Below are 22,865 nucleotides of genomic sequence, written 5' to 3'. Positions count from 1 at the left end.
TTGAGAAAATTATATAATCTACCATCTTGAGATAGAGCTATATATTACAAATAAAGATAGTTCTTCACGCTAGGCTTGATAATCCTATATATCACATTCCTGTATGCACAAATTAAAAATGGTTTACTGTTTGTATATATACCGCAGGCATGTTTTCAACCTGTGTGTTTAGGGTGGAGAAGCGACCAGACCAGGAAGACTGAAGAGATGAATCAACCTCATTTGCTTTGCACCAAGATGCTGAACATCATGTCCAACGTGCTGCGGACAACTTCTCAGAGAAATGTAAGTCAGCTTATTTATATACCAAAATACCAGACAATAGACCTACACTGTTCACGTTCATGCTGAGACTGTGTCAGGTGTTGATTCCAGTTTAGGGATATTCTGGAGTCTAGAGTTTGGGATGGCGTTGTAATGAACTGCATTATACTGAAAGGTGTTTCTGATGATTCAGTGTAATATATACATTAGGTCTTTCTTTCATTCTTCTGATGTGACGTATTAACAGACGAACAGAAACTTTCTTAACCTGGTAGTTTTTGAGTAATTTTCTATTTTTATATATGTGATTGACTGCTGTAGATGGAGGGCTGCACGGTGGTGCAGTGGTTAGCACTGGCGCCTCACAGCTAGAGGGTTGCAGGTTTGAATCCGGCTTGGGACCCTTCTGTGTGGAGTTTGCATGTTCTCCCCGTGTTAGCGTGGGTTTTCTCCGGGTACTCCGGTTTCCTCCCACAGTCCAAAGACATGCAGGTTAGGTTAATTGTGGACTCTAAAATTGCCCGTAGGTGTGAATGTGAGCGTGAATGGTTGTATGTCTCTATGTGTCAGCCCTGCGATGGACTGGCGACCTGTCCAGGGTGTACCCTGCCTTCGCCCAATGTCGGCTGGGATCGGCTCCAGCCCCCCCGCGACCCCTAACGGGATAAGCGGTTGCAGATGGATGGATGGATGGATGCTGCAGATAGCTAACACCCTATGTGAGTTCTAGTATACATTTCTAATATTATTGTATTTAATATTATTTTTTTTATATTATGTCCAAAAACTACGGAAGCTTATTGCTGCCACAACAAGAGGAAAAAATTGATCAGTATCACATTGTAAAAAATATAAACAATATTTATATTATTATTTTTTATTTATAATTATATTTTAATTATAATAATATAATATAATTGCCAGGATAATCTTTCTAAGTTCCTATAGTTTTGTCTGTGAAACAGGTTTTACCTGGATCGTCTCTCATCGCCCTGAACGGTGTTCTTTCACAACAATGACCTGCTAGCTGCACATTATCCCACTTATTACACCGCTACTTACTGAAGAAATCAATATTTTTACACAAAAACAGTCCACCAGAGTCCGACATCAGAACTGCGGCCATAGCAACCGTCTGTTATAAAGAAATTACAGAGCGCAGAAAGCCGTGATTGACCAATCAGAATCGAGTATTCAACACAACCGTGTAATAAAACAAGATAAGTAGTATATCGTTATAACAAAGTTTCTTGTTATAACGTGATAAGTTTGTAAGTCGTAATAACGTGAAAATATCTTGTTATAATGTGAAAAACATCAACAATAAACTTTTATAACTTGATACTGATCACTTTTTTTTTCTTTTTCCTGGTAAATACCCTTCCTTTTGTCAATTTTGTCAAGCAAATATTTAAACACTACACACTGTAAATTGTTGTTATTATTTCCTTTAGAAATGTGAAGTCCACAAGCTGGATGAGGCCCCGGCCACTCAGGTGGTTCTGACTCGTGAGGAGGGTCTGCAGTACTACCACACCATGCAGACAATCAGGTTTTTAGAGCTGAAGTCTCGACAGCTCTTTAACCAGAAGATCATCAGAGGTGCCTGCCACTTGTACAATGGCCAGGTGGAGTACAATGGAATTAGTGCTTAGGTTTAGGGATAAGGGTTGGTTCAGGTTTAGGTAGGGGTAAACACATATCGATGCGGAAACAGTATTCAACATAACACCTGCCCAGCCATCACCGTGTTGAGAGCCGTGTAGAGTCAATAGTTATATCAGAGTTTGGTAGCAGCATGAGAATGCTAAGGAACCGGAGAACAGTATACTACACAACAAATGTGTTATTTAATACTTTGTTGTTAAAGAATTTTCTTTTTCACTGGCTTTCCAGTCCTCCTCTCTTGAATCAAACTCTGTAGTCCAACATAGCTTTATTAAATTTCCCAGTCCCGATGGGACAAAGAATCATCTTTTTTGTTTTCTCCTGATAGGAGGCCTGTGCAGTTGGTATTGAAGCAGCAATTAACTTAACAGACCACCTGATCACTGCATATCGTACTCATGGTTTCGCTTACACCAGGGGTGGGTCCCTTCAGGAAATTATGGCTGAGCTTGCTGGTAAGTTTTAAACACACTGTATCCTCTGAGTTCAGTTTTTCCCTTGTTTTCACTGCTCCAATTTTGCTGTTTATTTTTCAGGCCGGAGCGCAGGTATTTCAAAGGGCAGAGGAGGCTCCATGCACATGTACACTAAAACCTTCTATGGAGGAAATGGTGTTGTTGGATCACAGGTAGTTGTTTAAATGAATTATAACATCTGTAGTTGCTTGACTAAAGCTGGTTACCTCAGTTCTTTGTTGTCCTGCCGGCAGTTTGTAAGATTTCTGTTGAACATTTCAAATCTCCAAGCCCAAGCTGAAACAACCCCTGATTATATAGTTATTTTCTTAGAATTTACAGTAGAAAGCTCCTTCGAGAGTCCATTACACAACTGTTTTCATAAGTTCTTTCTAGTTTAGAATTGCTGTAATAAAACTGCATTTTAAGCTATTATCTTGCAACATGTAGTACATTTTAACAGTGTTTATGCATGTGATTTACAACTAAAAATGAATTTAATGCATCTTTGACTATCTCTGGATTCTCCTGAGGTTTCCATGGGTGCTGGTCTAGCTCTCGCTTGCAAGTATCAGGGCAAGAGCGAACTGAGTGTTTCTATCTATGGTGATGGAGCAGCCAATCAGGTATATGACAGAAATCATTATGTTTCCAAGTTCAAACATTGAACTGACTCTAACATATCTGTAAAACCTGACTTAGACGCTAAAAGCTTATTCTTATCTACAAACTGACTTCAATTTCAAGTAAAAGGATATTATCCATGAGGGTCTTGTGTAAAAATGAAATAGAAATGTTATTTTCCAGTTTGATAAAACAAAGCTGACTGTGTTTGTGTTCCCCAGCGTCAGGTTTTTGAAACCTTTAACATGGCAGCTCTTTGGAAGTTGCCCATCATTTTCATCTGTGAGAACAACAGGTTTGCTAAAGGTACACCAATGGAGAAAGCTTCTGCAAGCACAGACTTCTACAAGAGAGGAGACTTCATTCCTGGTCTCAGGGTACCATTCTTAATTATTTAAAGTGACATTTTCCTCACTCAGTAGAAGGACCGTTGTTTGTCTGCATGGTTGTTGGTTGTTGGTTGTTCAAACTCCATCATTAATGATGTTTTGGCCACTAACACAGCTGAACTCCAAAATAAGGTGATAGACACCCAGCCCTGAAATATTATCACCTTATGTGGCCTGTACACTTTGCTTATGTATGTCTATGAGGGATTCTAAATCAACATCTAAAAAGCATTAATTTTGGTGTAAACTTGTGCAAACGTGTGGGTTGTTTGTGTTAAGGTGGATGGGATGGACATTCTCTGTGTTCGTGAGGCGACCAGGTTTGCAGCTGATCACTGCCGGTCTGGGAAGGTGAGTTAACAGCTTTTCTTTTTTTAGATGCTTCTGATTGTTGATAATTTCTTTAATTATTTTCACATCTTTTGAAATATTCTGTCATATCTTTATTATATTTCTCTCTTCTTTGCATTTTAACTCAGGGTCCCATCATATTGGAGCTTCAGACTTACCGTTTTCTTGGACATTTTGAGGGCGATCCTCACCTGAGGTAAAAGCCCACATGTGCTCTTTAATATATATTTCTTCTTTATATTTTATTCCTTATTTTAAAGTGATGCTGCTGAGTGCTTTGTAATACTGTTTTAGTTTCAAGAGGAAGATGATGATAATGATGATTTACCTGGTTAAATAAAGGATATATATATATATATATATATATATATGTTAGCGCTATTTTCAATCACAAGAAGACCTCTCATGTGTATACAGGCTATGCAAATCAGGTAAGTCACTGACTTGTTTTTCTTTGGATAGGCTCCAGGTTTGTTTGATCTTTGATTAAGCAGTCAAATTGGCGTGTGTATATTTATTTTTTTCCAGTGCACATATTGCAGGTATGCAAAAGAACCACTACACTACAACTACTGTTACTGCTAACAAAAACAAAATTTAACTTGAAATATGTAGGACTTTTGTGAACAAGATTGTAGTTAGAAAAAGTGACATTTCACAAATCACATGAATGAAACCTGTGCTACATTTAAAATAAAATTTAAAAAATCATATATTCTATTTTGCCTTTTTATATGTAACATTTAAGTCTCATATTAATCTGGGTAAGTAAATAGGGACTATGATACTGAAACTCAAGTTGGCTTTAAACATTTCCAAGACAAAGTCCATTGTTATGGATCCAGACATATGTTGGCCAACATCCCTCAATTAAAATTGCCAGTTGGCACCACAAATATTGAACAAGTAAGCACATTAAAACTTCTGGGCGTAACTATTTATAGCTCACTCTCCTGGTCTAAACACAATATTATTATTAAAAATGGGAGGAGGTATCAGTATGACTAGGAAGTGTTCTGCTTTTATCACTCCCGCAATAATCAAATCAGTTATTCATTCTTTGGTTATAATACTGCCCAGTAATCTGGCCATCGGCATCAAAATCTGATCTGAAAAAGTAGCAGGTTGCCCAAAATAAAATGGCTCGTCTGGCACTCGGCTGCTCATACAGGACAAGCACAAGGTTACAGCACAAGAGGATCAGTCTCCGGTCACATAAGCCTCCCAGCTCCAAGAACGAATATACGTAAATGTACCTTTATATACAGGTCAATAGCACTCTGGGACTCTCTGCCCAAAGATATTATATCTACCGTCCACAAGATAACTTTTTAAAAAGTATACAAAAAAACATCTTGCCAAATAACGGAATAAGCACATAAACTGTGTTTGTTATTTTAATATGGCAAGCACATGATGTCATGTCATTTTAATATCCTTAAATTCCCTCTTTTGTTTATATGTCTAGTCTGCTTGGATTAATATGAGTTTATATCTGTGTAGTGTCTTTCTTTCTCTGTTTTGTGTTTAACTACACTGCTGGTACTACTTCATCCTCAATTTATCTTATTTGTGTATCTGGTTTACTTAAAGTGGCAGTAGGCAGTATCTTTTTGGCATCATTGGGCAAAAACTCCATAATATCCTTTCAGCATATTGTAATTCAAGTGTTGTGAGAGATAACTAGATGTCTGCACCTCATCATGGCTCTGTTTTCAGGCTTTAGAAAATCTAGCCCGTGACGGGAGACTTTGACCAATCACAGGTCATTTCATTGAGAGAGCATTCCTATTGGCTGTGCTCCAGTCATGTGACCGGAATTTGACGTTCCTTCATCAGATTTCACAATGGTGGCAGCGTCACAAACTTTCTAATTTTACAGCTAAACCGTACACTAAAGGATGATTCTGAAAACATTTAAGGCGAGAAATAGGCATTAACGTAACATAATATTGATTCATATTTGATCAGGGCTGCCTAGTTTGACCGTTTGGTCGGAGTTTGCGAGTGATTGACAGCCGGCTCTCATAGACGGCAGCTGGAGAGCAGATCTCAGGTCAGCTCTTACTGCTTGTTTTCCTCCAGTATGTGAAATCTTGCAGATGCTGTTAGGAGCACCGGAGGACACAGAGGCACATGATTTTTTTCAGGTTACCTGTTTCATGTACTGTCACGATATAGCAACTGTTTTATAAAAAATAACTTTTTTAAATCATATTTGCTCCAATCTCGCCTACTTCAGCTTTAAAGGGACAGTGTCTAGGATTTGACTGCATCTAGCGGTGTGGTTGCAGATTGCAACCAAATGAATACCCCTCCACTCACTCCTCCCTTACCAAGACTGCGGTTATGTGAGCCGACGAGTGCAAAACTGTCATAACGCCGTTCGCCCCGCTCAGAGGCCATCCTTACCATAATAACACTACTGTAAGAGCACGGAAATCAGACGGCGGCTGGCGGTACCACGGTTTTGCACTCTGCGGCTCCCGTTACCGCAGTTTCACAAGCGCGTCGGAGAACTACAGTGTCCTTCAGATAACGTAAAAATGCGAAAGTCTCTCTCTACAGCCAGTGTTTAGTTTGTCTTTCTGGGCTACTGTAGAAACATGGCGAGCAACGAGGCAGACTCTGTGAAGAGGACCCGCGCCCAATGTAGATATGAAGGGTTCATTCTAAGCTAACGAAAACACGACGATTCTTAGTTTCAGGTGATTATACACAAATGTTATGAATATTATATTCCATTTCTGCTAATAGATCCCCCAAAATCCAACACACGTGTCCTTTAAGTTGTCTGTACTTTTATATATTGTCAGTATTGTATTTTATGTTCAGGACACCAGGAAGACTAGAGGCACATCCATGTGCTTCTAATGGGAATCCTTAAAGAAAAAATAATCATTAATTCAAGTTTATCTTTTGATATTAGCTGTAAAAATGTCATTGACATCCTTGCTCCAATATCTCCCACCTCAGCTATCGCACACAGGATGAGGTGGATAAGGTCCAAAGAGAGAGTGATCCTATCTCCATTCTGAGGGACCACATGCTCAGCAGCAACATGACCAGCGTGGAGGAGCTCCAGGTAGAAAATATTAAATCAAATATCAAAGGTTTAAACTGGGGAGGATACAGAAGACGAAATAGCACTAGGGTCTGAGATACTGTATGAGATATATAAAGATGAATAGATTTGTGATCAGTTTGAAGCCAGAAGGCAGAACAGTTGGAGGCAATATAGGCTATAGATATTACAATATACTTGTGTACATTAACTCAGTAAACAACATTAATTCAAATTGATAATAAATTGCTGATGTATTGTAAGATTATTTTGTATTACGTGTTTATGGCCACCTTTACATCAACATCAATCCTGGGTGATAGTATGTCCATAAAGTTGGACAAATATAATCCAGTTTTAATACCACTCAGGACACATTGCTGATCAAAACACCCAAACTGGTCTTGACGGTGATGCTCATTAGGCCACATGATGTTTTTGGTGGATGTTTTTTGAGCTCATACTCTCTTTCCAGCTTTTTAAATCTTTCTGTGTGCTTTTTTTCCCCCTCTGTGTCTGGCTGACGTAGGAGGTCGATGAAGGAATCAACAAAGATGTTGAAGAAGCAGCAGAGTTTGCCGTTTCAAACCCAGAACCCCCACTGGAGGACCTGTGTAACCACATCTACTACAACAATCCACCCCTGGAGGTGCGTGGCAAAAACCCATGGACCAAGCTGAAATCTGTTAGCTAAAGTTCACTAACTCCCTCATACAGCCACTACACACTCTGTAGCAACATTTAAACACAGATCAGAAATGCATGGATCAACCCCCTAGGGTCCTTGAGGGAATGGGAAATAGTTTTTTTTCACAATTTAATTCACTATAAAAGTGAGCCTGATGTGAGTAAGAATCATAGCAGTGACTATTCTGATCATAGGTTTCATCTCCTTAACTCTAGTTGACAACTATATAATTCTGGTCTTACTCTTATCTAACAACTAACAAAAAAAGGTTGAGAACCACTGATCAGCAACCATTAAGATCTAAATTATTTAGGCTATGTGTTCTGGGTCAGCAAGTAATGTTAATTTTACAGCCAAAATGACTTATTGTATTGTTATTTTTCAAGTAATGTTACCTACAGCACAATTATCCTGATGTACTGTATCTGTGGAGGTTTGATATAGCTGGTGTTTGTATTATTGATGTATAATTAAAGTATTTGGATTGCATTATATGTAGTGCTTTACTCAGGAGAATCATTATTATTGGTCTGTAAATTCAATATGGTGTGAAGTTTCATGCTTCTGACTTTGCTATTAATAATAGTCCTTAAAACTTGATTAATTGATGAATCTGCAGGGATGAGAATCACAGAAATATAATCAGAACAAGAAAGAAAGAAAGAAATACACTTTTCTCCCCTGTAACTCTCTTTCTCACACTTTTTCATCTGCCCGGCCACACTTGAACGTCACACTGTGGCTGTGCACACTGGGGGCCCGGTGTGGGGCGGGGGTGGTGTGGGGGTTGGGGGGCGAACCATGCCGTGTGCATCACAACAGCCCCAGTCAGGGCGAAAGATTGCTAGCTCAACAGATGTCAAGAGGTGCAGATATCTAGTATTTTCACATTTTATTAGGGGATGGCTCCAAATCTGAATTTCACCTAGGACACAAAAAGGGCTAGACAATATGTATTATGATTTATTGTATTAGAAACCCTTTAGTAGAATATAGGGGAGGTTAGGGGGGGAAAATGATAAGAACGTAGGCTATTACAGCTACAAGGGCCATATGGAATCTACAGACATTTACTGATGCGTTTAATATTATTATACAGTCTAAGGAATAAAGATACAGTATAGACATGCAGTGAAAAATAACATTTCAGATTAAACTAGATAAGAAATTACTGAGAAAAATAAAAGACAAGAAGAAAAGAGATAATGATAAATAGATTACATTTTATTTTTTTATTTTTTAGGGCTGTGAGAGTTAACGCAAAATCATTTTAACGCCACTTATTTCTTTAACACATTAATACAACTTGCGATTTTTTTTTTTTTGCTCAGCTAGAGTGAAGATACTGGTATCAAATGATACTAGAAAACTAAATAACGCTCCCAACTTGCGCTAAATTTTGGTGAGGAAAAACTGGCATGGCCATTTTCAAAGGGGTACCTTGACCTCTGACCTCAAGATATGTGAATGAAAAAGAGTTCTATGGGTACCCACGAGTCTCCCCTTTACAGACATGCCCGATTTATGATAATCACATGCAGTGTGGAGCAAGTAATACGCAAGTCAACACACTGACAGCTGTTGTTGCCTGTTGGGCTTGAGTTTTCCATGTTATGATTTGAGCATATTTTTTATGCTAAATGCTAAAATATGTGAGGGTTTCTGGACAATATTTGCCATCGTTTTCTGTTAATTGATTTCCAATAATACATATATACCTGCATTTGCATAAAGCAAGCATATTTGTTGATAAGAGTATTAAATACTTGATAAATCTACCTTTAAGCTACATTTTTAACAGATTAAAAAAATGTGTGATTAATCGCAATTAAATATGGACAATCATGCGGTTAAATATTTTAATTGATTGACAGTCCTTATTTATTTATTTTTTTATTCATTTATTCATTTATTTATTTATGTATTTAGGGGGACTGGGTTAAAGAGGAAATACAGTGGTGGTGGAAGTGGGCATCAGGAGCTAATTAACTCCATTAGATGGCAGTAATGCAACACTGAGGATACCAGCTCCTGCAAAACCTGCATCAGGAAGAAGAAGAAGAAGAGGAGGAGGAAGAAGACTCCTCAAATCCCAAATCCTGCCAACAGGCTGTAACCCAGTCAGTGGTTGGGGTGCTCTGCTCTCAAAGGGACTACAACATCATGGAGTATTTCTTACACACAAGTATAAAGCAGGATCTTTTCCGTGCGCTCTGCAGCGCTCTCCTCCTCCTCTTCCTCACCACGTCTGCAGAGGAAGGCGCTAATGTGAAGAACTCCCAGTGTCACAACTACGCGGGAGGACACGTCTATCCTGGAGAGGCTTTCCGCGTGCCTGTGTCCGACCATTCCCTGCACCTCAGCAAAGCCAAGAGTGAGTTCCTCTCATCCAGATGTGGACAGTTCTCTATTTGCATAATGAAAGCAGTGATTTAGTTTCTCTTCCTGACAGAGAGAGCAGCTGCTGCAGCTCCAGTGTGTGTTCTGATCCTGCTCTCAGGACAATAGAAACTAACTCATCTTTGATTGGCTGTATGTTCTAGTTTAATTCAGTTAAAGACAGTTTAACATGAGGTCTAAACTGTTGATCAGGTGTTTATATGTAGGACACGTCATTCTAATCATTCATTGGATTGTGCTCCTCTCTCCGCCCCTTCAGACACATGACCTACACACTGCTCATAATAACACTAGGGGTTGGACAAAATAACAGAAAACACTCAGAAACTATCACCATAAAACTCACGTGCTCTTAAGTTAGTCATTATGGGCTACTTATGGCCTCTGTGCCATACATCGTCATGTGTCGTCATGTGTTTGGAGACTTTACCCAATGCCACTTCTGCAGTGTTTGTGCACCAGCAGATAATGGACTGTTGTTCACTTGCCTTGTGTTGCTCCCATTGGAATTGAGACAATCTTCCACTTCCACTTCTAATGCAATGTAAGAGTCTTAAAAATAATGATGGCGTATTGTGTCAGATGTAGGAACACTGCAACTGGCAAAGAAGAACCATAAGGACCATATAGATTTATGTTTATCGCAACCAAAATGCTTTGTTACCATCTCCATTTGGGGGTGTAAGAAAATATCGATACACATTGGTATCACGATGTTGTGTTGTGTGATACTGTATCGATTCTCCGAAACACTATTGATTTTTAATTAACCTCTTAAAAATCTGATAACCCGCCGTCGGGCTTGGCCACTATTTGATTTCAGAGGATGTAGCGGGCTCATTGATACCAACCAGCTTGTCGCGAAAGAGGTTAAATAACGCTCCAAACTTACGCTAAATTTTGGTGAGAAAAAAACTGGCATGGCCATTTTCAAAGAGGTCCCTTGACCTCTGACCTCAAGATATGTGAATGAAAAAGGGTTCAAATCAAATCAAATCAATTTATTTTTGTATAGCGTCAAATCACAACAGAAGTTATCTCAAGACGCTTTATATGTAGAGCAGGTCTATGACCGTACACCATAGTTTTGAGACCCAACAGGATCCACCAAGCGCACTGTGGCCAGGAAAAACTCCCCGATTACTGGGAAGAAACCTGGAGCAGAACCGGGCGCAGGGCGGGCGGCCATCTGCCGAGACCGGCTGGGGGGATAGATAGATAGAGTGAGAGAGAGAGAGAGAGAGATAGAGAGAGAGAGATATAGAAGCAGCCACAATAGCAGTCTAGCAGCTGTAATAACTAATACAAGTAGGGCTGATAACACAAAACCAATAGTGGTGGATGGAAAGAGTGATAATACAACTATCGGAAAGCCAGCACTGTCCAGCATCTCTCCTCAGTACGTCCATGTGTATTGGTGTGGGACGTCCCTGCGATCGATGCCCGTGCATTGGTTCCTGCAGCATCAGCATGCTTGCTGGGAGCTCTTGATGTCTTTGGCAGTGATTGAGAAGTGTTATTCTCCAGGCTGCCACATTGTCATTAGGTGTTGGAAATCCCTCGTTAGCATTGGTAGTCCCTCGTACAGACGTAGTTAATTAGGGATGGTAGCAGTTGGTGTCAAGCAGGCACCGACGCGGCAGCAGATGCAGCCACAATACCGGAGACCACCAAGATCCAGGTGAAACCCTGCTCCAAGTGTACCCATGCTCCAGGTATAACCTCGCTCCCGGTGTGATCCCGCTCCAGGTGTGACCCCGCTCCACGGTTAGCTGCGAGACAAGGAGGCACAAGGACTCCCGGGAAGGAATGAAGTTAGTAACAACATGGACATGGGACATGAGTATATACAGAAGGAGAGGGGAGCTCAGTGTGTCATAGGAAGTTCCTTATGACAGTGTGTCATAGGAAGTCCCCCGGCAGTCTATGCCTATAGCAGCTTAAGTATAAGCGTTATCAAAGAGGAAAGTCTTTAGCCTACTCTTAAATGTAGAGACGGTGTCTGCCTCCCGGACTGAAACTGGGAGCTGGTTCCAGAGAAGAGGAGCTTGATAGCTGAAGGCTCTGGCTCCCATTCTACGTTTGGAGACTCTAGGAACCTCAAGTAACCCTGCATTCTGTGAGCGCAGTGCTCTAGTGGGGTAGTAGGGTACTATGAGCTCTTTAAGATATGATGGGGCCTGACCGTTTAGCGCTTTGTAGGTGAGGAGGACGATTTTAAAATCTATTCTGGATTTTACAGGCAGCCAATGCAGAGAAGCTAATACAGGCGTAATATGATCTCTTTTTCTAGTTCCAGTCAGTACACGTGCTGCAGCATTCTGGATCAACTGGAGAGTCTTAAGAGACTTATTGGAGCAGCCTGATAATAAGGAATTGTAGTAATCGAGTCTAGAGGTAACAAATGCATGGACTAATTTTTCTGCATCATTTTGACACAGGATGTGCCTGATCTTCGCAATGTTACGTAGATGAAAGAAGGCAGTCCGTGAGGTTTGTTTTATGTGAGAGTTAAAGGACATATCCTGGTCGAAGACAACTCCCAGATTCCTTACGGTGGTGCTGGAGGCCAGGGCAATGCCATCTAAAGTAACTATATCATTAGATAATTTGTTTCGGAGGTGCTCAGGGCCTAGTACAATAACTTCAGTTTTGTCTGAGTTTAACATCAGGAAATTGCAGGTCATCCAGGTTTTTATGTCCTTAAGGCATGCTTGAAGTTTAGTTAACTGGTTTGTTTCGTCTGGCTTGATTGATAGATATAATTGAGTATCATCTGCATAACAATGAAAGTTTATGGAGTGTTTTCTAATAACATTGCCTAAGGGAAGCATATATAAGGTAAATAGAATTGGTCCAAGTACAGAACCCTGTGGAACTCCGTGACTAACTTTGGCGTACATGGAGGACTCATCGTTGATATGTACAAACTGAGATCGATCTGATAAATAGGACTTAAACCAACTTAGTGCAGTTCCTTTAATGCCAATTAAATGTTCCAGTCTTTGTAATAGGATGTCATGGTCAATGGTGTCGAAAGCAGCACTGAGATCTAGCAAGACAAGTACAGAGACAAGTCCTTTGTCCGATGCCATTAGAAGGTCATTTGTAATTTTCACTAGTGCTGTCTCTGTGCTATGGTGCACTCTAAATCCTGACTGATAATCTTCGAATAAATGATTGTTCTGTAGAAAGTCACACAGCTGACTGGCAACTACTTTCTCGAGTATTTTGGAGGTAAAGGGAAGGTTAGATATAGGTCTATAGTTGGCTAGGACCTCTGGATCAAGAGTGGGTTTTTTAAGAAGAGGTTTAATTACAGCTACTTTAAAGGACTGTGGTACATAGCCTGTTAGTAGAGACACATTGGTCATATCCAGTAAAGAGGTGCTAACTAGAGGTAAAACTTCTTTAAGCAGTTTAGTTGGGATAGGGTCTAGGAGACAGGTAGATGATTTAGATGAGGAGATCAGTGAGGTTAATTTGTGGAGATCGATAGGAGAAAAGCAGTCTAAATATATATCAGGTTGTACAGCTGTTTCTAAGGTTCCTAAGTTTGAGGATAAATTGGTACCAGTTGACGGTAGGAGGTGATTAATTTTGTCTCTAATAGTTATGATTTTATCATTAAAGAAACTCATGAAGTCACTACTACTGAGGGTTGTAGGAATACATGGCTCAATAGAGCTGTGACTTTCTGTCAGCCTGGCTACAGTGCTGAATAGAAACCTAGGGTTGTTCTTATTTTTCTCTATTAATGATGAGTAATGGGCTGCTCTGGCATCACAGAGAGCCTTCCTATATGTTTTAAGACTATCTTGCCAGACTAAATGAGATTCTTCCTGTTTGGTGGAACGCCATATCCTTTCCAGTTTCCTCGATGCTTGCTTTAATTTGCGTGTTTGAGGGTTATACCATGGAGCTGACTTCCTTTGTTTTACTAACTTCTTTTTTAGAGGGGCAACAGAATCAAGTGTGATTCGCATTGAGTCTGTAGCACTATCTACAAGATGATCAATTTGGGTAGGGCTAAAATTGACATACGAGTCCTCTGTTATATTGAGACATGGTATTGAATTTAATGCTGATGGAATCGCTTCCTTAAATTTAGCTACAACACTATCGGATAGACATCTAGTGTACACACTTTTATCTGATGGTGTATAGTCTAGTAATAAGAATTCAAAAGTGATTAAATAATGGTCTGATAAAAGAGAGTTCTGTGGAAAAACAATTAAATGTTCAATTTCAACGCCATATGACATAACAAGGTCGAGGGTGTGGTTAAAGCGGTGAGTGGGTTTATGCACGTTCTGCGAGAAACCAATTGAATCTAATAAAGAGATAAACGCAGTACTGAGGCTATCATTATCAACGTCCACATGAATATTAAAATCACCTACTATAATGACTTTATCTGTTTTCAGGACTAAGCTTGATAGAAACTCTGAGAATTCAGATAGAAATTCAGAATATGGGCCTGGAGCGCGGTACACTATAACAAAGAGAATTGGCTGTAGTGCTTTCCAGGTTGGGTGTGAAAGACTAAGAACAAGGCTTTCAAATGAGTTATAATTTAGTTTAGTTTTAGGGTTTATTAATAGGCTTGAGTCGAAGATGGCTGCAACTCCACCTCCTCGGCCGGTGTCTCGAGGAATGTGAGTATTAATATGACTTGGGGGAGTGGATTCGTTTAGGCTGACATATTCTTCCTGACACAGCCAGGTTTCAGTAAGACAAAATAAATCAATGTGATTATCTGATATTAAATCATTTACTAGTAGAGCTTTAGATGACAGAGATCTGATATTTAAGAGTCCACATTTAATTCTCCTGTTTTGTTGCTTTATTGCAGTGCTAGTGTTAGATTTTATTAGATTATTATGTTTAGCTCCTCTTCTGTTTACTTTTACCCACGATTCTCCCCTTTACAGACATGCCCATTTTATAATAATCACATGCAGTTTGGAGCAAGTCATAGTCAAGTCAGCACACTGACACACTGACAACTGTTGTTGCCTGTTGGACTTGAGTTTTCCATGTTATGATTTGAGCATATTTTATTATAATCACATGCAGTTTTGGGCAAAAACCCTGCATTTTTTTGCATGCAGTACAAATGTGTTATTTTCATTTATTCTAAAATTGTGTATTTCTGGTGTGTTCTTTATACTGTGACAGTTTTTCTTAAGTTAAAAAATCACAATCGCTGTGTTTACAATATTGCAATATATCTCAATATATTGAACCGTTACCCCAGTATTTGATGTGTATCATATCTCCAGACTTTCCGATACACAGCCGTAATTTCCATAGACTGGTATTTATAATAGAATTATACATAGAGGTAAATTAAAAGTAATTTAAAGTCCCTCTGAGAATTATACTGTTCAGTTTAGATACACTTAAAGGACCAGTGTGTGTAGGATTTCAGGGCATCTCTTAGCATAAATGGAATATAAAATGCATAACTGTTTTTATTAGTTTATAATCACCTGAAACTAATTCTTGTTTTATCAACCCATGTATTTTTCTTCCTACCTAAGTTTCAAAGCCTGCGCCGCACTGGGAAGGAACGGCTGTCATTAATGGTGAATTCAAGGAGGCGAAGCTGTCCGACTACAAAGGCAAATATCTCGTCTTCTTCTTCTATCCTCTGGACTTGTGAGTAACGTCTGAGCGTCTCTGCATTACATAATCACTTCATCTGTGTTGCCAAATTCATTCTTATGTTAATGTGTCTGTTCTTTCTCTTGCAGCACATTTGTCTGTCCCACTGAGATCATTGCATTCAGCGATCGTGTGCACGAGTTTCAAGCCATCAATACAGAGGTGGTCGCCTGCTCTGTTGACTCCCAGTTTACCCACCTGGCCTGGTAAGATCGCTGTCGCCATCACACCCACAAGGTGCTCTCAGTCTTTAATAGCTTAACCTAATAATAACACGTCTAATCATACACGCTCAAGTAGACTGACTTAAGTGGAATAATGATCTAAAAAAATTGGAATTTCAATGTATGAAGTTTAGGGGTTCAGGGTGGTGTAATGTGAATCATTTAGCTAAACTGTACACTCAGAGCTTTGTTTTTTCTTGTTAACAGGATTAATACGCCAAGAAAGCAGGGTGGACTTGGACCAATGAAAATCCCTCTGTTGTCTGATCTCACTCACCAGATTTCAAAAGACTACGGAGTCTACTTGGAGGACCAGGGACACACGCTGAGGTACGGTTTCACGTTGAGTTTTATGGCCATTATCAAAGTTTTATAGGCGATCAACTTAATGAATCACTGACGTCAGTGCTTGAGGAGCGAACAAAAGGCGATAAGTTATAGGAGCATCCAAATCACATTTGATGCTTCTACCATGTGGACAAATGTGCTTCGTAACTAGCTGGTTATTTTAACAACCATGTAGAAGTTTAACAGTGCTTGAATCTCGCTCGTCGGTCTGTGCCTCTGTCTCTCAGGGGACTCTTCATCATCGACGAAAAAGGCACCCTGAGGCAGATCACCATGAACGATCTTCCGGTGGGAAGATCCGTGGATGAGACTCTGCGGCTTGTGCAGGCCTTCCAGTACACCGACAAACACGGAGAAGGTACGAGGAGCTCATTTAAACAGCAGTATCTGGAAACTAAGTGCTTTGGCTTTTCAATGGATTCCTTGAGCTGTTTTTCTTGTGCTGACTGGAATTGTCTCTTTTTTTTTTTTTACAGTGTGTCCAGCAGGATGGAAGCCAGGCAGCGACACAGTGAGTATCAATGGAGCTGAGACCATACTTTCCAACCCTCTCCCGGTTTCCTCCCGGGGTCACAATTCTCCCGTATTTCTTCCGATTAATGGCAAATTTTCACACTTAACCCGTTTCTGGCACTGTACAGCGTGTATAATCCCTACGGTTTCCTCCCGGACGACAATAGAGCTACACCAAATGTTGTTTTTCGGCGGAAGAGAGCAGAATATGCTCCTGACAGTGTTTGAGCTCATGTCTGAGCTGCGCTCGCTGCTGGTTTCAGCGCACATCACAGCGTGCAGCGCCCAAAGTTGGACTTTGCTCGACGTGGCGCGGCGCAAACCATTGGAAATAATGTATTTTTCACGTTGTATCCGAAAGGACCTTCAGTGAGTGAGAGACGGAGAGAGAAATGGAGGAAATCAACTGAAAGAAATACTCAAGCAGGGGCATAAAACAAATAAAAACAAATGAATATTAGTTTATGGCAGAGATTCACATGCCAAGTTCTCACCAGAGGGGAGAATTATTCAGTTTTCTTTCCTGAGAACTGAAGCTAAAATTAAAAGTTGAACATAGAAAGGCTGTTGCAGTGTACTTATTTTGTTATTTTCATTCTTTTAAAGTCACCAGAATGCAGAAACAACGTCTCTGAAATTAAAAATTTTCTGGGGGAGGACCCCCACACCACCCGCTTTGGTTTTGAAATACTCCCTAATTTTAAGGTCTCAAAGGTTGGCAAATATGGCTTAGACTGATTTGGATCTTCGATCACTAACTAGTGTTGTTCTATGATAGATAGACGATCTCAGATTGAGTACCATGTATTTGCAAATCAGTCTGTCTGCGTCCAGCTAGTACAATAACAAATATTGTGTCTGTTTTGAAAAGACTTGTCAGTTGTCAGCGATCTGCATTAGTCACAGCGTGGTTTATAGCATATTCTAGTATATTTCTATTACTTATTGTGCACTAATTTAATGAATTCTCTTCCATAGATCATTCCCGACCCTTCAGGCAAACTGAAGTATTTCGATAAACTGAACTGATCTGATCTGATCTGCGTTCCTGTCGTCCAAGTCTGTGAAATCCAGCACTCACTGAAAGTCCAAATAAAATGTGTTTTCATAAAATGCTGTCTGTCTGCTCTTTTTAAGATTCATGTGACTGAGTGACTACATGAAATACCAGTTCCAGCTCAGTTCATTCCTTTTAGATTTCATTAGTGCAGAATGTTTCAAAGCCTGCATCACACTGGGAATGAACAGCTGTCTGATGTGAATTCACCCAGCGGCTGCAAGTTGCTCACTAGCAACAACTGATGAAAAGAGTCATCAGACATATTAGCATACATGCTGTACCAGTTATGGTGTCTGTATTGAATTTGCTGCAATTTAAATGTGTGGTAAACACTTCAGATTTCACACAACTCTATTCAAGTTTAGTGACAACTTCCTTTAAGCATTTACTTAAAGGATGAGTTTACATTGGGAGCGGTCTGAGAGTGAAATTTTGGTGTTTACTTCTCAGGAAGAAACTGAGTCAGTAAACATCACATTACTGCTTTTTCCTAAATAATAAATGAACAGGAGAATGAAAGTAATGTAATAACAGTGCAAAACGTATGCCCATGCTGATGTTTTGCATGTGGGAAAATTAACTGAGCGTAGCTGACTAATGACTAGAGCTTGTTGAGAAAACAACATTGTGTGGTATTTTGCAAAGTTAAAGGAAAGTTGTGTGTGTATATACATTCTGGATGTTCAGTTCAGGTGCACTGATTTTAGAACAGTGCAAACAAGAAATGGCACGACTGACTTATAGCACTTATATACACATGGCCCAACTTATTGAGAAGAATACCTTTGCCTGATTAGGCCTCGCAAATGAAATGTCATGTTTGTGAATATCATCTTGTGGGAAGCTACTGTACCAAATTTTGAGTTATGTTCTTGTGTCCATCCAAACGGCACTGTGCGAGGCCCTTCTGGAGCATCAACACAAAGTATCAAAACATTTGACTTAAAGGGACTATTTGTAACTTTCAGAATTGCTTGTTAACAGCCACACCTGTGGCCGTTAAGTCAACGAAAGTCAGCACTGGGCTTGCTTGCTCTACATAGACATGAACGAGCATCGCTCAAGGGGAAACTGGAACAGAAGAAATGCACAATATATCGACAAAGATGTAGACACACAATATAGAGATGACAGAAAATGTGGAACACATGGTTTAGATACGCTTGTCAGTCAAGATCGGTTACTTAGTTGTTTCAGTATACAGGACCTTCAGGAGATTTAGCCTCTCTAACAAATTACTTCAGTCCAAGGGGGCTTATTGGGCTATACAAATAAAATTGACTTGACAATTTACCCAACATACAAAGAGGAGTACACAAATACAGTATCTTAGAGTATTTTTTTATTACAGTGACACACACTTAAAACCAATGTTTCCATGGAGTGTTTCCCTGCGTCATCTGCTACCCCAATGTAACAGTTTACTACAACAAATACTCACACTTTGAACATTTATAGACGTACTAAGACATATTGACATTTCAAATTTTAGTCCATCTTCTCATTTGACTTTTAAAAAAAAGACCCTTCCCTTCTGGTACCCTTTAAAGGGTTACAAGCATTGTTACAGTGTTTAGGAATACTGAAAATTAAAAAGAAACTTCTGATTTAGTGCCTTAACGTAGCTTAACTCATTTCTTGAGCTTCTGCTCTAAAATAAAAATAATTACTCACATGTATTAATCTATATCTTTTGGTGCACATACTGCATACAGGAGGTGAAGACTTTAAAGGTCACCTATTATGCAAAATGCACTTTTCCATGTCTTTTAAACATCAATATCTGTCCCCAGTGTGTCTACAAGTCACCATAGTATCATAAAAGACCATCCTCTCTCTTTTTCTCCTGCTCCGTTTGTCCGGAAATGGGTGTCGAAAAACGCTGCGCAGCTTTTCCTTCTCTTCTGACGTCGTTTGAGAAATGCAAGCCATGTAAGGGTTTCCTGGTCGAACCAGAGAGAACCTTCAGTAGCTGACCCCGCCCCACAGCGCGTCACTGTCTCTCCTCCTCAACCGAACTTGAGCAAAGTAGCTCCTACTGTTAGTCTGCAAGAACCAGCAGAACAGGCTTCATGTACTCCCATCATCTAAATATAACATGTTCTTTCACAAAGGCTTTATGTAATTACACTGTTTAAACAGATGATATTTATATATTATATATATTTGATGTCATGCATGTAGCAGAGTACAGGTAGTAAATAGTGACTGTAAGCAACACAACACATTTCTGTTTCACAGTCAAACTTTATTTGAGTTGACAGATGACAATATTAATTATTCACAGCATTTGTAATCATCTCACCTGCAGTTAAGTTAACATGGTACAGGAGAAAGTCTTCAGCTCTGGTAAACTATGGTAAGCTAAGCTCCGGTGGTCTGTAGTCATGGTAACACAGAGACAGCTACTACTGTAAATAATATACCATTACTCTGATCTTCCATACATTTATCTTTTAGCAGAAATAATGAACTGACTACTGTTTCACATCTTCTATTTTCCACCCTGATGGTCGCTGTGTTTACACACCGTGTCATAGCGGTAGCATGTAGCTAACCCGTTAGCATGTAGCTACATGCTAACGGGTTAGCTCTGTATCTCCCATCTGCTCACAGCTGTCTGCTCTCAGCTGTCTGCTCTCCTCTGGGATGATTCTGTCGGTCATTTCTCACAGATGGATCTGTAAAGTCAAACGTAAAACAGAGTGTATGTTTACGGTTTACAGAGTTGATGCATAAGGTAAACACTGAGCTAACCAACAGAGCTATAAACAGCATTATTTACCTGAGAGAAACCGTCAGGAAAACCTGGAATCTGGACTGCAGATGTTCATCATTTGTCGCCGATTTCTGATCAGATTCCTCCGGTAACGTGCGCTGGGTGAAGTTTCTGGTTTATAAACTTTAAAGTGGTTTATAAACTTTATTCTAGCTCCTCTCTCTCCAGAGCTTCTCCGGGAGGGAGGGGGAGATAGTGACGCTGTGTTGTTGAGGACGTTTGATTGACAGAAAACGCTGACCAATCAGAGCTGAGTGGGAGGAGACAGGCTGTGAATCAGGGGTTTTCAGACAGAGGCTGAATTAGGCTCTGAGGCAGGCAGACTCAGGCTGCAGTATGAGAAGAATAAAGGGTTTTTTGAACATTGCAGCATGTAAAAATGTTCTAGTGCAACATTAAAATACATCTATGAACCTGGAAATGAGCATAATATGTGACCTTTAAATAATTAACCAATGTCAAGGATGGTGATTTTAATTATTAAACATAAAACAAATGTTCTATAATGTGGTGAGTTGGCTAATAGTTCAATATTTTTACAAAGATATAAATAAATATGGGACAGGGGACTATGGCAGCACTCTTTAGGTTGTTTTTAACACTGAAACCATTGGAACATTATCCAATTTAGTGTTCTTGCCAATCTTTGTTAGTTTCTTTGTGAATATGAAATGAATTTACTTGCTGACAGTTCAATCTCTGGGTCCGAGGCACTAGTTTATGGTACATTGTTTGATGTGTGTGTATATGTGAGGGGCGGGGGAGGGGTAATATATTATTGGGTGGATGATGTGAGGAAAAGAGGGGATGAAAAAACTTTAGCTAACAGACTTCAGCTTGGTCCACGGGTTTACGCCGCGCACCTCCAGGGGTGGATTGTTGTAAAAGATGTGGTTGCACAATTCTTCCAGAAGGGGTTCAGAATCTGTGGTGGCGTACTGAGCAGCATCTTCGATTTCCTTCCTCACCGTCACATCAATCTCCTACAAACACAACACAAGTAAGACAGAAGATTAGAGTAATATGCTGTCTGACATTTAGTGTACATCTGCACGGCCAAGGATATTCGATTATGTGGGCACTGTTCAATTACAAAAAAAAAACTTAAAGGGACAGTTTGTAAGAATCAGAAATTGCTTGTCAACAGCGACACCTGTGGCCATTAGGTCAACGAAAGTCAACGTCCTGTTGCTTGTTTGCGCGCGCGCATAGACATGAGCGAGCATTGTTCAACACAGTGAGGCGACACACATCAGCTAAAACCACAATATCACTCTATATTTCACCTGCTTGGCAGTAATGTTAGCTGACCAGACGAAGGTCTCTCCATGAATCAGTGCTGATCCTAGTGTTGGCTCTTCCTGCCTCAGCCCCGCTGCTTCAGCCCCCGGGGCTGAAGCAGGAAGAGAAACGTTATCGCCTCCCGACCGCAGCCGGAGTGAACAGGGAGACACCAGCACCCGGTTGGAGACGATAGCGTTTCTCGCTGCGGACCCCCGTCACTTCACAAGACACGGAAAACCTCTGTTGGTCTGGAGGAGCTGCAGCATTTATTTCTGCACAAACGTCTACTGTACATTCACTAGATATTCTCAGAGCTAAACTAACTCCTCTGCAGTGTGTAGTGTGCGCTCATGAATGTGAGGTGGAGCGAGAACGCGCGTGTTGTGTGAGTGAAGACAAGCAGGCAGGCAGAGGAGCAGAGGAGCAGTCTGAACAGCGTTGCCACACGCGAGCGCGCATGGGCTCCCGGCCTGGTAGATTTATACGTGTAAAAAGTTACAAACAGTCCCTTTAAAGCTTCAGTAGGCAGACAATATTTTTAGCATCATTGGGCAAAAATTCAATAATAACCTTTCAGCATATTGTAACTCAAGTGTTCTGAGAGATAACTAGTCTTCTGCACCTCCTCATGGCTCTGTTTTCAGGCTACAGAAAATCTACCCCGTGACAGGAGACTTTGGCCAATCACAGGTCATCTCAGAGAGAGAGAGCGTTCCTATTAGCTGTGCTCTGGCTGCCGGGCGATACTTGGTATACATGGCTGATCGGTCACAAACTTTCTCATTTTACAGCTAAACAGTACACTACAAGATGTTTCTGAGAACATTTGAGGCGAGAAATAGGCATTACATTAACAGAATATTGATTCATATTTGATCAGCGCTGCCTAGTTTGACCGTTTGATCAGAGTTTATGAGTGATTGACAGCTGCTCAGAGACAGCAGGCTCCAGCTCGGCTCTGATTGGTTGTGAAATCCTGCAGATGTCATTAGGAGCCCGAGGACACCGGAGGACACCGGAGGACACCAGAGGACACATGATTTTTTTTTCAGATTACCTGTCTCATGCACTACTGTCAGGACAT

General features: G+C 40.3%; 2 protein-coding genes across 3 annotated transcripts; both read left to right on the top strand.

Moving 5' to 3' along the window:
• Positions 1-735: 735 nt before the first annotated feature.
• Positions 736-7,942, top strand: LOC141752654 (pyruvate dehydrogenase E1 component subunit alpha, somatic form, mitochondrial-like). 2 transcript variants are annotated; one of them, XM_074610729.1, is made up of 10 exons: positions 736-756; positions 1,719-1,892; positions 2,261-2,387; positions 2,469-2,560; positions 2,921-3,013; positions 3,233-3,388; positions 3,680-3,751; positions 3,880-3,947; positions 6,728-6,836; positions 7,345-7,942. In XM_074610729.1, the coding sequence occupies exons 1-10, from the start codon at positions 751-753 to the stop codon at positions 7,507-7,509; spliced, it is 1,062 nt and encodes a 353-aa protein (XP_074466830.1). In that variant the 5' UTR covers positions 736-750; the 3' UTR covers positions 7,510-7,942. The 2 variants fall into 2 exon arrangements, with proteins under 2 accessions (XP_074466830.1, XP_074466831.1); XM_074610730.1 differs by lacking the exons at positions 736-756; positions 2,921-3,013 and having other exon boundaries at positions 1,725-1,892.
• A 1,614-nt stretch (positions 7,943-9,556) lies between these two features.
• On the top strand, positions 9,557-17,771 carry prdx4 (peroxiredoxin 4). The gene is made up of 7 exons (XM_074610849.1): positions 9,557-9,877; positions 15,450-15,567; positions 15,663-15,779; positions 16,005-16,127; positions 16,373-16,503; positions 16,622-16,656; positions 17,637-17,771. Exons 1-7 carry the CDS (start codon positions 9,667-9,669, stop codon positions 17,685-17,687), a joined length of 786 nt encoding a protein of 261 aa, XP_074466950.1. The 5' UTR covers positions 9,557-9,666; the 3' UTR covers positions 17,688-17,771.
• The last annotated feature ends 5,094 nt before the right edge of the window (positions 17,772-22,865 follow it).

This window comes from Sebastes fasciatus, chromosome 16 (assembly GCF_043250625.1).
Source record: "Sebastes fasciatus isolate fSebFas1 chromosome 16, fSebFas1.pri, whole genome shotgun sequence".
NCBI lineage: Eukaryota > Metazoa > Chordata > Actinopteri > Perciformes > Sebastidae > Sebastes > Sebastes fasciatus.
The sequence above is the reverse complement of the archived record's forward strand: the minus strand, read 5'-3'. Positions and strand labels throughout refer to the sequence as shown.